The sequence below is a fragment of the Solanum tuberosum genome, unplaced genomic scaffold (genome assembly GCF_000226075.1).
Source record: "Solanum tuberosum cultivar DM 1-3 516 R44 unplaced genomic scaffold, SolTub_3.0 scf00131, whole genome shotgun sequence".
Lineage (NCBI taxonomy): Eukaryota > Viridiplantae > Streptophyta > Magnoliopsida > Solanales > Solanaceae > Solanum > Solanum tuberosum.
This window is the reverse complement of record NW_006239054.1, coordinates 204,761-219,873: the sequence shown is the minus strand read 5'-3', so window position 1 is coordinate 219,873 and position 15,113 is coordinate 204,761. Positions and strand designations below refer to the sequence as shown.

General features: G+C 28.8%; 1 protein-coding gene across 3 annotated transcripts; it reads right to left on the bottom strand.

Moving 5' to 3' along the window:
• Positions 1-5,585: 5,585 nt before the first annotated feature.
• Positions 5,586-9,815, bottom strand: LOC102600927 (GRF1-interacting factor 1-like). Of its 3 annotated transcripts, none has more exons than XM_006350884.2 (5): positions 9,667-9,815; positions 9,265-9,390; positions 7,411-7,487; positions 6,805-6,889; positions 5,586-6,185 (listed from the first exon to the last, which is right to left on the bottom strand). In XM_006350884.2, the coding sequence occupies exons 2-5, from the start codon at positions 9,346-9,348 to the stop codon at positions 5,784-5,786; spliced, it is 648 nt and encodes a 215-aa protein (XP_006350946.1). In that variant the 5' UTR covers positions 9,349-9,390; positions 9,667-9,815; the 3' UTR covers positions 5,586-5,783. The 3 variants fall into 3 exon arrangements, with proteins under 3 accessions (XP_006350946.1, XP_006350945.1, XP_015165747.1); XM_006350883.1 differs by having other exon boundaries at positions 5,586-6,209; positions 9,667-9,812; XM_015310261.1 differs by lacking the exon at positions 9,667-9,815 and having other exon boundaries at positions 5,586-6,209; positions 9,265-9,660.
• Between the last annotated feature and the right edge of the window lie 5,298 nt (positions 9,816-15,113).

The following is a 15,113-nucleotide window of genomic DNA, read 5'->3' as shown; positions in this document are numbered from 1 at the left end:
GCGTGGGGGGGGGGGGGGGTTATCGCGGTTACAATCCCACATTTATTTGGGAATGGATTGGTGATTTACTTATACGGACTTGAGCAATTCTCCCCTCATGAGTTAGCTTTTGGGGTTGATTTAGGTGAAGGTGTCATATCTTTACAAATTCTTATCTCTAAACTTTTTTCAAGGGTTGTTAATAGAGCATTTCTCGAAGGTAGGATAATTGGACTTTCTTGGATTTATTTTGATCTCCACGTAGATAGAATTTTGTAAATCTTCTTGAAGTATTTAATTATCAAGAAGAATCCAACTATATTTCGATCTCTTTGTGAATATCCTTTTGATTAATGGGTAGTTTGTCAATATTACCTTTTTTATTCTCCCCAAGCTCTTTCTAAGTAGTTTAATTAATTCTTCTCCCCAATAAATTTAAAACAGCTAAAAACTTCATTAAAAAGAAGGATAAATTTGAAAAAGATAATCAATTCACTTATTTATAATTAAAGTACATAACCATAGTGTTATAGCCAACTCCGCATATACCGTACCTATTTTCTTATAATTATACTATAAGATATTAGTCATTATATTTTGAGCAATCAGTCAAAACTATGGACTTTAAGATAAATTATATGTACATAAAACATTGCTATATAAAATCGAGACGAATAATTAAGTATGTAGTCTTGAACATAATTGGTTTTAGTTTTATATTATTTTTTTATTAAAGATTTGAAACTAACAAATAAAAAATTCAAGTCTTAGTAGAATCACTTTCGTCAATTCAAATTAGAAAAGATTATATTAATCGTTATTTTTTGAGATGAGAAATAATTAAAGGAGTCAACATATCCAATTTAATAAATACTACTAGTCTACTACATAAAGATTGACCGTTGTAGAGGAAAATTTAGTTAATTTTAATACAAACTTATCCATCCATAATCTCACCAGACACCAAATTATTCTCTTAATTAATATACTCCTTGGTTCGAGTATTTGGCTTGTTCATTATATTAAATAAATTTTTATTTTTATTTATTTATTTAGTTTTAAAATTAAAAAATAATTTATCACTTTATAATTATGCTATTCTTATTATTAAATATTAGTAGTATTTATTTCTTAATATTTAGATAACTTATAATAAACATGAATCATGTAGTGAAATTACTACTTTATTTGTGGCATATACATAGTTTTGCCTTTGATTTGGTGTCATATGAGATCTACGCCTTCTAACTTTGGAGGTGTACAAGTAAATGTTTAAATTTGTATCAAATTGAACGAGTAGACATGTATTCTACATGGCAATTCATGTGAGATACAATCGTTCTACATGACACGTCGAGTGTGTGTGTCTATTTGTTCAATTTTATACAGGTTTAAAGATCTACTTGTGCACACTCAAAGTTGGAGGGCACAAATATTAGATGACGCTAGGCTAAAATATATGTTTATGTATTATATCTTTATTTATCGTATTAAGAAATGTGTCGAATGAATAATGAACAGGTAAAAACGGACGGAAAGCGTGTAATACACCTAATTAATTTAATCAAAATGAGAGGAACCCTCATTTACTTTCCAAAAATAAGAAGACAGTGAGGGCCAGACATGGTGTCATGACTGCTAAATTTTGGCATAATTTTCTTGATTTGTTCATTCATTCAAACATGTGTTCAATTTCTTGTCTCTTTCTCACTTTTTTTTTTATTCTTGGAAATTTCTTTCCAAAATTATGTTCTAATAAAATAAAATGAAATACATAAATTTCAACTTGAAGACGTTGATAAGTAAGCGCGAAAATTCAAAATAATAATTGTGTGAGATTGTTTTATTTAAATTCAAATTTATAAAATATAAGATTTGTATTCATTTTTTGATGGGACAAAAAGAATTTTAATGTTTTAATATGAGACACATAATAAAGGTTTTCATAAAATACCTGGTATATATACTTTTCCATAGCTTAGGTATTATCATGATTTAGGTAAATTGAAATATTTACTCATGTTATCTTTATTGAGTTTTTTAAAATCTAGCGTCTCCAAAATTTTCACTCGCTTCATTGATAACTCTGTCACTAAAATTTAGACAAATTAAAATAATCGTCAAAATTATTTACCAATTTTATGGCATGACCAATTACAGGGAGTAATATTATTATTGAACATAGAAACTTATCCATAATTACCTATCACACTAGTTAAGATATTTCATGAGATTAAATATCATATTCTTTGCAAGATATCTATAATTAGATACAAACTAATTACATTTTATTTCATAATTATTATTTTTATTCGTTTTTTACCGACAAAATTGACATATTGGTCAAAAGCACATGTTCAAACTTTACCAAATTGATTTTGATGGTTGTCAATTGACGAAAATTTTTACTATGGGTGAGGCCCAACCAACCAAAGTTGGAAGAGGCTCCACCCATTTTTTGACATGTGGATCGTGGGGCCCAAACTATTAGTTAAGGCTAAAAAATGAAACCAAAAGGAGAGAGAATGTAAAGTTTGAGTGGGAATTGCAAGATAATTGTGGAACTAAAATAAATAAATTGAACTCTCACAAAAATGTAAAAATTCATATAATCAACCAATTGAGCTACTAAAATTCATTCGGTATTATTTATTACAAAATTCACAATTTAATTTTAATTATTTAAATTTTAGTCATTAATTTATTTTTTGAGATTTTCAATTTTAACCACCCAATTCTTAATTGCCTTGTAACTCTTCTTAATACACTCTATTTTAATTATCTAAAATAAATAATAATTCCGAAAAAATATTTTAAATAATATGAGACGGAGGGACCACAAGTTTGTATAGAACCTTTTCTCAATTAATAAATGCTAACATAATGTACATTCTCACTAGTCACTACGATTTGTTATGTCTTTTTTTATTTTTGTATTTTCTTTTTCAAACTGTTCTTGATATGCATTACTTAAGTCAAGGATCTTTCAAAAACAGTCTCTCTACTTTCGCGACGTAGGGACAATGTATGTGTACATACTCTAGTCTCCTTAGACCCTATATGTGAGATTACATATGATATGTTGTGTTTTATTTGTAGCCCGTCCTAAAAAAATTGGTACATTTCTTTTAGAAACAATCAACTTTAACTTTCTATATACCCTTAATTAGAGTTTTTATAGCCACACAAATATTGTGTCACATTTAAAATTATACAACAACAATATATCTAGTGAGATCACACAATTGTGGGAATATACACATATATACCTTATCACTATTTCGTGGAGGTAGAAAGGTATTTTTGAAATATACCTTATCACAATTGTAACTCTTCTTAATACACTCTATTTTAATTATCTAAAATAAATAATAATTCCGAAAAAATATTTTAAATAATATGAGACGGAGGGACCACAAGTTTGTATAGAACCTTTTCTCAATTAATAAATGCTAACATAATGTACATTCTCACTAGTCACTACGATAAATAATTTAACTAATGAAATAATTTATATTTTGTGTAAATGAAACGCAACATGATAAAATTAACCAACAATCATTTAATGAGATTTTCGAGTTTTCAAAACAAACGATATCACTTTCTTTTTTTCCGCTCTTTTTTCATATTGTCCTCCATTTCTTCACCCCATTGCTTTAGTAGCATTAAAGGGTTTATTTAATAGGTGATTAGAATTATGCATGTCTTCAATTTGGTATTTGACGTTAATAGTAAATTAGTTTGAAGACAATAAAGAATACATGAATCTTATCTTATCTTGTAATATAGAACTATTTTTAAAAGTAACGCGAGTTTAAAGAAAATAGAGTGTAAACAAATTTCAATATAAGAATAATATTTTTAATAGATATTCAATTCAACACGTTAAATAAATGTGGATATAAAATAGAAAATAAAAATATTGATCAACTAATAATATGACTTTTTATTCCCTTGCACTTTTCCACTTTCAATATAATATTTTAATTTATTTAATTGAAATTGACATGAACCCCACAATTATCTTGCAATTCCCACTCAAACTTTACATTCTCTCTCCTTTTGGTTTCATTTTTTAGCCTTAACTAATAGTTTGGGCCCCACGATCCACATGTCAAAAAATGGGTGGAGCCTCTTCCAACTTTGGTTGGTTGGGCCTCACCCATAGTAAAAATTTTCGTCAATTGACAGTAGTTATCACTTATGAGCTAGATCGATATGTTCACTCTTAAATATATGTTCTTCAATTTGAAATTTTTGAAGAAACCAAAGTTTAATTTAATTTGCAAGATCGGGGATAATTTAAGTTCAATTAATTAAGTAAATGAGTGTTTTTTAAGATTGTTAATAGTTTGAGGATGAAATTGATAATTCGTGACGAGTTTAGGGAAGCTTTCAATATTTCTCTAAAAATATCAATGGATGTATTTTAGATTCAATTAATCAAGATGATGTTTTCAAGGTTGTCAACCGTTCAAAAAATTGATAGAGAAATGAAATAATATGTAAAAGAGAAATCTCATTGATTAGAAAGATTCTCTTTACTTTAAAAAAAATTGAATTTGTGAAGAGCTAGTAAATTAAAAGTGAGCGAAATATTCGCGTGCATGAGAAATAGATCTGAACACAAAAAAGATGAATTTTCCCTCCCAACTTGTGAGATAAAAAACATACGCAAATAAAAATAAGGATTATACATATTATCTATATGTGAAAGACGCAACATTTATTGAATTGATATAAACAAAAATACAAATATTTTTTTCTTACTTAGGTGTGTTATCTTTAGCTCATTTGCCAATGAAATGCAATATCAAAAGCCAATAGATCAATCAATATATTGGGCCATGGGCTATCTATTTCCACAAATGTTATAGAAGTGACAACTAAGTTATTGCTTGTAATATCCCAATTTAAAATATAGACATAATACGTAAATGTGTTCTTCAACTTAACCTTATTTCATATTTATGCCATTCATTTTCGACATGCACAAATAGGCACTTAAACTTGTATAAAATTGAACAATTAAGTAGACATATGAATCCTACATGACATACTACATGTAGGACACCGTGTAGGATAGAAATTACCATATAAGAGGCCACATAGGACAAATGTGTCTATTTATTCAATTTTAAACAAATTAAAGTGTCTATTTATGCACATCAAAAGTCGAATGACATAAATATATGTTGAGGCAAAGTTTAACAAACTTGTGATAAATAGACTAAAAATAGCACACCAGCCAACCCGTTTATTGGCTCCCTCTTCGAGAAACTGTCATTATCATGGAGTTCAAATTTCCTCTGATGACACTCGACGACAATACCAAGGGTCTATCGAAGACAATCGCTCTACCCCACAAAGGTAGGTAATGTTTGCTTACACCCTAATCTCTCCAAAGGCCACATGGAATTATATTAAAATACATTGTTAACACTCAATCTCGTCTTAAAGTTTCAAATTTAGAGTTTCACCTATGAAATTTAAACAGTGGATCAAACGGCTACTTATGCATACAGCGCCCTCCCAATTTTGGTTAGAGATTTCACAAGCAAATAGCCCAACAGAAAGAAGAAATAAAAAGTCATAAAGGAAACCAATTGAAAACCAAAATGACCTAACAAATTTACATGATATTTAGAAGGTGAAAGTTTCAAACATTTGAGATACTAAGCCCAAAAGTTCAAAAGCATAAGAGACTTGTGTTTTTTCACAAACACATTAGATAACAAAATCCTTAAATGCTATTCTTTTAAGTTCAAAATCCTTCACTAACAAGAAAAATAACATACATAAACTTAATTCCCATCTTCAGAAGATTTCAAGTAAAGATTCTCACCTCCATCACCACCATGACCACTTGAGCTTCCGCCCCGTCCTTGATCAGACATAGAACTTCCCATTTCATGCTTGTTTCCACTGCCTAATCCTCTGCCAAAGTCAGGGAAACCACCACCACCAATGCTAGCATTATGAGTGTTTTCGCTTTGTAGCATGTGAAGTCCACTACTGCTTCCTCCACCAGAGCTGCTCATTCCGAGTTGCTGGCTATGATAGGCTGCTTGCTGTTGTTGCAATGATGATAATTGTTGTTGTTGTTGTTGTCCATAGAGCATTGAGGAGGAGGATCTTGCTGCAGCCATAAGCGATTGCGTTGTTAGTTGTTGAGCTTGTTGTTGTTGCATATAATGTGCCCCTCCCTGCATCATCCCACCAGAAGCTAACTGAAGGACATCAAACTCACAACTACAAATTAGCTTATAAAACATGTTAAGCCTATTCAAGAATGACAAGAAACAACATGTGTTAATTAGCTTATGTACACTTCAGGTCACCAAAATGTTAACAACATATCCAGTGTAATTCCACAAGAGGGGTTGTTTCTGAAAGTCCCTCGGCTCAAAAGGGAAGTATCTGACTTAGGATTGTAAGAAAAGAGACAACAAAGTCGCAGGAAACAAAATAAATAAATGCAACAAGGGAGTAATACACATTGAAGCTATGTTGCTCACAGTCTTCAAAAATATCAAAGGGTGTGTGTCGGATACTCAAAAAAGTAAAGCATTTTTGAAGTACCCGACACGCATGCAGCCACAATTTTTGGAAAGTCCGAGCAATATAGCATCATAGAATAAGAGGTAACCTAAATGTTACTACTGGTAATCGTCTATAAAACAAGACATGTTACCTGCTACAATAAGTTAAGATACATTGACATATAGTGGGAACTACTTTACGTTGTCAACGACTCAACGTATACAAGTTAAATCCTTAACTAAAAGATGTAGATAATTGAAATGCCAAGATATGTTTTTCTACCTGTGAATGCATACTAGGAGGCTGGGGCTGTGAATCAGCAATAGCTGCAAGGTACATAAGATTTCTCTGAAGTTTAGCTTGGGACCTGCCACAGCAAGAAGAGTTACCACAAGTGTTTACTTAATAAATAGCACAGTAATATATTCCCTCCGGTCCATTTTAGTTATAACGTTTATCTTTTTATATGCTCCTTAAGAAAACATTTACTAAAAAGACAATTAGACTAAGGCCCCATATGGACATAATTCAATTGATTTGAAGTTGAAATTTTGTTTCGACAAATATTTTGGTTCAATTATTTATAGCAACCGTGACATTTAAAATACCATAGTGTAACATCTTTTCCAGGCTACTACTTTATATTTTATGTTCAAGTTTCAAGAATGTTACCCATATTATAAAATGCAATAATATTAAATCTTTTCCAGGCCACCATTCTATATTCTATGTTCATGTTTCAAGAATGTCATCATAATGTTGAATATATAAAAACATATTTCAAAATCAGGTGAAATATCTAAAAACAAGAATATTGATGAAGTGCATTCCGAATGTGTTAGCCTGTAACTAGAGATATAAAATTAAAGAATGATCAACTGAACTTACTCTGCACATTCACTTATTTTCCCAGAGTTCTGGCTCTCAACAATCTTCAGAATAAGTGATTTGTTCTCATCCAGGAACTGAAACAGAAAAGAACAAAAAGCCAGCTATTAAGTAAAAAACAAAAGGCAGCCCGGTGCACTTAGCTTCTGCTATGCACGGAGTCCAGGGAAGAGCGGTACCACACAAGGTCTATTGTACATAGTCTTACTGTGCATTTCAACAAGAGGTTGTGTTCAGTAAAACATAGAACTATATGACACTTAGGCCTTCAGTAATTACTGTCGATATCATTAGGATCTTTATGTATTACTATTATATTTAACAACTGAAAACTAGGGTCATTGTTAAATATACTAGCAATAGATAAAGATCTTAAAATATTTCAAAAGGGAAGATGAAGCCTTTTAGACTGAAGTTAACAGTTTTTACATTTAAAAAGTTCGAAAGCAACATTTAAAAAAGTTCAAAAACCTGTCAACACATTATTTACTAGTTTTTATTCACTCTGCAGAAAGCAATAAACTCAACTAACAGTCATTTTAGGAAGACATGAAATTACTAGAAAGAGAACAAAGTATACATGGAGTACATTTTTTTTTTAAAAAAGTTAACACAAGTTTCAAAAAGAAAAGGCAAGAACCTAAAAACAACATCTTTCTTTTTGTATATGGCCACAATAAACCTTGAGTAAAAATACCCTTTAAGCAGGACTTCTTTCAACCAAGAATGCAACCTTTTTCTTTATACATGAACACAGACAATAAACCTTGAGTAAAAATTTCCCTTTTGTATGGAAGTTTTTGTGTTCCATGTATAAGGCAACATAAGTTTCAAGAAGAAAAGGCAAGAACCTAAAAAGCAACATCTTTCTTTTTGTATATGACAACAATAAACCTTGAGCAAAAATACCCTTTTTGTATGCAACTTTTTGTGTTCTATGTATAAGGCAACATAAGTTTCAAGAAGAAAAGGCAAGAACCTAAAAAGCAACATCTTTCTTTTTGTATATGACAACAATAAACCTTGAGCAAAAATACCCTTTTTGTATGCAACTTTTTGTGTTCTATGTATAAGGCAACATAAGTTTCAAGAAGAAAAGGCAAGAACCTAAAAGCAACATATTTGTTTTTGTATATGACAAGAAGAAACCTTGAGCAAAAACACCTTTTTTCTAGCAGGACATTTATCAACCAAGAATGCAACTTTTTACTTTCTTTTTGTGTTTACTGTATATGACCACAACAAAACTTGAGCAAAACACACCCCTTATTAGCAGGACTTTCTCAACCAAGAATGCAACTTTTTTATTTCTTTTTGTGTTCCCTTGACATGACCACAAAAAACCATAAGTAAAAACACTTTTTTTTATAGCAGGACTACATCAACCAAGATTGCAACTTTTCTTTCTTTTTGTATTTCCTGTATATGACCACAACAAAACTTGAGCAAAAATACCCTTTTTCAAGCAGGACTTTACAACAAAGAAGACAACTTTTTTTCTTTCTTTTTCTGTTCCATGTATATGACCACAAGTAACCATGAGCAAACACTCTTTTAGCAGGACTTTTATCAACCAAGAATACAACTTTTTTTCTTTCTTTTTGTGTTCCATGTATATCACAACAAACAATAAACCTTGAGCAAAAATACCCTTTTTTCAGCAACACTTTATCAACCAAGAAAGCAACTTTATTCAACTAGAAGCCAAGAAAAAGCAACCAAAGCATAACAACAGCTAGTACAACACTGCATACATACACAAAGCACTCAGCCAACCAGCCAGCCACAGAGAGAGAGAGAGATAAGCAGATAAGAGAATCAAGAAAGAAAAAATAAGTAAAAGAAGAAGAAAACCTGTTGAATATGATCAGTAGTGACATTGTTGGGATAATAGGCTGCCATCATGGGCTGCATCTGCATCAGGTGCTGCTGCTGCATATTTCCCCCTTCACTCTTTTTATACTCAAAATTGTCTTGTTCCTTGCATAAATCAAGAAATGTAGTTAAAGAAAAATTCCCCCTTTTTTTAGTTTTCTTGATTTACAATATCACTTGAGTTTGAATAGTGACACAACAATACTAGTGGAAAAAAAATTTGATGGGGACAAGAGACAGTAGTTGCAGCAGCAGCTAGCTAGGTAGGAGAAAAAAAGCTGCCTTTGTACTCACTGTAAGTAAGTAAGAGAGAAAAGAATCTAAATTCTGGGCAAGCAAAACCATTACTATAAACCCTGATAGGGAAGTAAAGGATTTTACCTGCTTTGGGCTTTGAACCTTTTCTCTTATTTTAACCTTATCATCAACCTATTGGACAGAGATGATAGTATAGTATCCTCAAACAGTAAAAAAATCAAAAATCTTGCCATCAGACTTCTATAATGGAGAGTCAAAACTCCATTATTTTGGTGGATCGATAAAAAATTACACTATTTATATAAATACAAAGTTATGCTAAGTGGTGTGCTAAGCAACAATATTGACGCAAAAGAATCGTTCTAAAGGTACTCTTAAAGATCGTTTGATTTGAAGACAAATAATATCATCATATCTAATAGTATGAATTTACTAGTCAGTATTATCAATATGTCATATTCAATATTATTTTTATACATGAATACTTTTTATATCCTTGAAAATTTGGCTACACATATTATATTTTATTGACCACTAGGATCGGACTAAAGAATCTTAGGGGTTATTTGGTTTGTATACAAGCTATGCCGAGATTTGTTATGCTAAAATTAGTTATGCTGGGAGTAATTTTTTTTGCTTATTTGATTTGTCATATTCAAACTTATATTTATTGCATATTTTTTAAGAATAAGTTGTTTGTTTACAAAAATATCTTTCACAATATTTAGTTTTTTTTTTTTTACATTTTCTTTGCAAGCTTTAGTTATTTATTCTTAAAAATAAAATTTTCTTCTTATTTAACTTAAAAATAAAACCTTCATTTTATTTAGTTTAAAAATAAAACTTCCATCTTATTTAGCTTAAAAATAAAACTTTCATTTTAAGTTTATTAAAGTAAAAGATATTTTATTATTAAAGTTATCTGCATTTTAAAGTTACCTACATTTTAGTTGATATATAAAAAATAATTTTTAAGTGAGTAATAAACTATTTAATTAAAAATATGTAATTTAGTAGTGGAGTTAACATTTTAAGAGAATTAAAATATAAATAAACATAAGAATTAGGCAAATAAATTCAACTTATAATATATTCATAAATATAAATTGTATTGAAGATATAAATTTTTTAATAGAAAAATATATCATCATAAAAACAATGAATAATTAAGGTTGTTAATATTATTATAAATGTTGTTAAAAATTATATTAATCTAAAAATGGTGTATAAAAGAGAGTTTAAGGGCGATATTTTTATTATTTTACATACTTTAAGGGGACTAATTGTTAATCATGAAATAAGTTAGCTTAACTTTTACAACCAAACATCGAAAAAGGGCCCTCAAAAATTATTCTGAAATTAACTCTTCTTATCCATCACACCAAACGATCCCTTAGGGTTCGTTTAGTTTGAAGACAAGTAATATCCCCATATCTAATACCAATACTACTATTATCAGCATTATCAATATATTATATTCAATACTATTTTTTACATCCACAAAACTGCCCTTCAATATTACGGACAATAAATTTCAAAAGTATATTTTCAACTTTGTGCCAAGTGAGACTTTACATCACCTAAATTGAAAATAAGGGATATCATCCATGGTTTTTATCTATATGAAAATTTAATAACGCATGGTATATTTTATTTTATTAACCACTAAATTATACGCTTGAACAAACGATTCAAAAGACAAAAGGCAAACATAATCTTGATTTAAATATAACAAGGTAGATGGGATTCTGCAGTTTAAGAATATATATATATATATATATATATATTCTTAAACTGCAGAATCCCATCTACCTTGTTATATTTAAATCAAGATTATGTTTGCCTTTTGTCTTTTGAATCGTTTGTTCAAGCGTATAATTTAGTGGTTAATAAAATAAAATATACCATGCGTTATTAAATTTTCATATAGATAAAAACCATGGATGATATCCCTTATTTTCAATTTAGGTGATGTAAAGTCTCACTTGGCACAAAGTTGAAAATATACTTTTGAAATTTATTGTCCGTAATATTGAAGGGCAGTTTTGTGGATGTAAAAAATAGTATTGAATATAATATATTGATAATGCTGATAATAGTAGTATTGGTATTAGATATGGGGATATTACTTGTCTTCAAACTAAACGAACCCTAAGGGATCGTTTGGTGTGATGGATAAGAAGAGTTAATTTCAGAATAATTTTTGAGGGCCCTTTTTCGATGTTTGGTTGTAAAAGTTAAGCTAACTTATTTCATGATTAACAATTAGTCCCCTTAAAGTATGTAAAATAATAAAAATATCGCCCTTAAACTCTCTTTTATACACCATTTTTAGATTAATATAATTTTTAACAACATTTATAATAATATTAACAACCTTAATTATTCATTGTTTTTATGATGATATATTTTTCTATTAAAAAATTTATATCTTCAATACAATTTATATTTATGAATATATTATAAGTTGAATTTATTTGCCTAATTCTTATGTTTATTTATATTTTAATTCTCTTAAAATGTTAACTCCACTACTAAATTACATATTTTTAATTAAATAGTTTATTACTCACTTAAAAATTATTTTTTATATATCAACTAAAATGTAGGTAACTTTAAAATGCAGATAACTTTAATAATAAAATATCTTTTACTTTAATAAACTTAAAATGAAAGTTTTATTTTTAAGCTAAATAAGATGGAAGTTTTATTTTTAAACTAAATAAAATGAAGGTTTTATTTTTAAGTTAAATAAGAAGAAAATTTTATTTTTAAGAATAAATAACTAAAGCTTGCAAAGAAAATGTAAAAAAAAAAAAACTAAATATTGTGAAAGATATTTTTGTAAACAAACAACTTATTCTTAAAAAATATGCAATCACCCTTGATTTAATAATCAACATTGTCATGTTAATTTGTTTGTCAAATTTTAATTTGATACAATATTTTAAAAAATAAATTTAAAAAATTAAACTTTATAAATTTAGATTAAAAATATGTAATATATGTATTAAAATATCGTTTGATTTTATAGTTTGAAATATTATGAAAAGTTAAAATTTAGAAGTTATAAAAAAAATCTTTTTAAAACTATATAAAAAAAGAAGAGTAAAACAAAGAAATTAACACACATACTTGTATGTGAAATTGAAAGACTATAAAACGACAAATGTGTATGGGGAGAACATAATCAATCCTTCGTAAAATATTAAACTCGTTTGATCGGACTTTTTTAGCATTTCTAATGCGATTGATTGTCGTCAACTTAACTTATAATTTCTCAGAAATTATTTAAAATTAATAAATATTTAAGATTTATAGATCATCACTTTAAAAGAAATTAATTAATGTTATTTTTACTTTATGTCTGATCGAACGAAACCACATGAATTGAAAATTGAAATGAAGTATTTCATACCTATTTAAATTGACTTATAATTTATGACTTATTTTTTATGTTAAGTTAAAAATACTTTTTAATATTATTTAAATATCATAAAAATATATTTTAAAATTATTTTAATTTTAAAACACTTAAAATAAATAGTTTTAGGGGGTTGGGCCTTTTTGGAGGGTTCAAATTAAACTGTAAGCTAAGCAAAGCTATTGCTGCAGCAGATTCTTTATAAGTAGGTAGGTTACTAGGGGTATATTGCACTCTATATCAATTTATCGAATCGTTATAATAATTGAGAAATAGAATAATTATTAGATGATTATCGTTTTATCATGTGATTATTTATTTTATTTTTATGTTTTATGATGATTTACATGAATCAACATTATTATTATTGTATTTATTTTTTTATTCTCCTTTAATTAGTTTTTTCTCCTATTATTTAATATTCTAAAATCTCTCAGGACAATTAAACCTTCTATATTATGTCAAATTTATTGTTGTCTGACTATTAAAAAAACTCAAATTTGCATTTTATTGTCTTCTTCAAATTTCAATTATTGCAACACCTTAACATTAATTTAACATCATTATATTAATTTATCAAATTTAACACAACACTATTTCAATATAATATAATTTATCAAATTTTTTAGCTAAATTTTATTATTCTAACTTTATATTATATTGTTTCATTAAACATGTCTTACTTCATATAATTTGCATATATCTTATCTTTTTCACACCTCTAACCTCACTAACAGAATTTCCAATCTTCTAAAGATAATTTTAAGTAAAATATAATTTGCGTATACTCTATTTTATTCTAACCCCCTTATAAATTTTTTTAGTGAATATGTGGTCGTTGTGTTTCTTCTTCTTTGAGTAACTATCAATGGAGTTACTCAATCACAAACAAAGATTATGGTGGAATAGCCCTCCTGGATATAAAATCACCTTTGTTAGAGAGTGTTTTACCTTCAATGTGGATTTTCTGGTGCGAATTCAAATTTAGTCGGGCTCCAACGTAAATACCGAACACCGGATGAGAAATTTAATAAGTTGCTCAATTTACATAATATTTTTTAATTTTCTCACTCGATATTCTGTATCGATATTGGAACTCAATTATTTTTTAATACACATGATCGCTTCCCGTAGGATCCATTTCGGAAGAAAAACACTCTCTATAAAAGTTTCTTTTATATTCATTCATGACTCAAATCCAAAATCTCTAAGTAAATGAAAAACTGCATCATTCACTGCACGATATTCTTCGACGTTCAGTCTACATATATTAAAAAAGTAGGTCACGTGATGGATGATGATAAGAAATAATTAAAAAAAATCGTCTTATTATTACATGCACGTTTAACAAAGCAAAAGGACGTACAGGCCTTGGGCTTTGGGCTCGGGTAGATCCGGTCCATTTGTTATTTAAACCCACCATGACATCATCACTTTCACATATTCAAGAAATTCTTTTTTTTCTTTTTCTTTCACGCATAATTATATTTTGTGCTAATCGATGCAGGCATATTCTTTTTTATTTTTTTTTCATATAAAAAAAGGGAAAAGGCATAAATTCGCCTTCAATTTGTACCGAAAAGTTAGTTACATACTTTTACTATTATGACGATCTATTACACACTTTTACTATTTAAAAGTGATTTTATTTACTCCCTAAAACTGACGTGGCAAAAAAATAAAAAATTGGCGCATCAGAAAAAATTAAAGTTAAAAAAAGAATTAAAAAAATCAAAATCTTCCTTTCCCCTCCCATTACCCTTTAGAAAAAGAATTAAAAAATCAACCATCCACGCCCATTACCCTCTTCTTCTTCATTTTTTAATTTTCATCACAACCTTAAAGATTCACAATGACGTGAGTGAAGTAGTGGTGTTGTTGGTTGTTCAGATTATTTGTTGGTTATTCAGATCTAAAAGTGTGGAGCTCTTTGGAACTTCATCGGAGCCATAGCTGAAGCTTTGAGCTTGCCGACACACCTATAAAACAAATCAAGAGAATAAAATCGCAAAGGGATAAGGTAAGGGGGTTTGGTTTGGTGTTTGTTGGTGATTGATTTGGATTTTGAGTGGCTGTTTTGTGGTGGTTGTTTGGTGTCCGATGGTTCGTCGAAAAAGAAGAACAAATGGCGTTGTGGAGGTGGACT

What these genes read in the sequence shown, in the direction of transcription:
- LOC102600927 (XM_006350883.1), bottom strand. Translation starts at nt 9,348, where the DNA reads ATGCAGCAGCAGCACCTGATGCAGATGCAGCCCATGATGGCAGCCTAT. An exon ending in CTACTGATCATATTCAACAG is followed by an intron (nt 7,488 to 9,264) that starts GTTTTCTTCTTC and finishes TTTCTGTTTCAG; the next exon opens with TTCCTGGATGAGAACAAATC. An exon ending in AAAATAAGTGAATGTGCAGA is followed by an intron (nt 6,890 to 7,410) that starts GTAAGTTCAGTT and finishes TTGCTGTGGCAG; the next exon opens with GTCCCAAGCTAAACTTCAGA.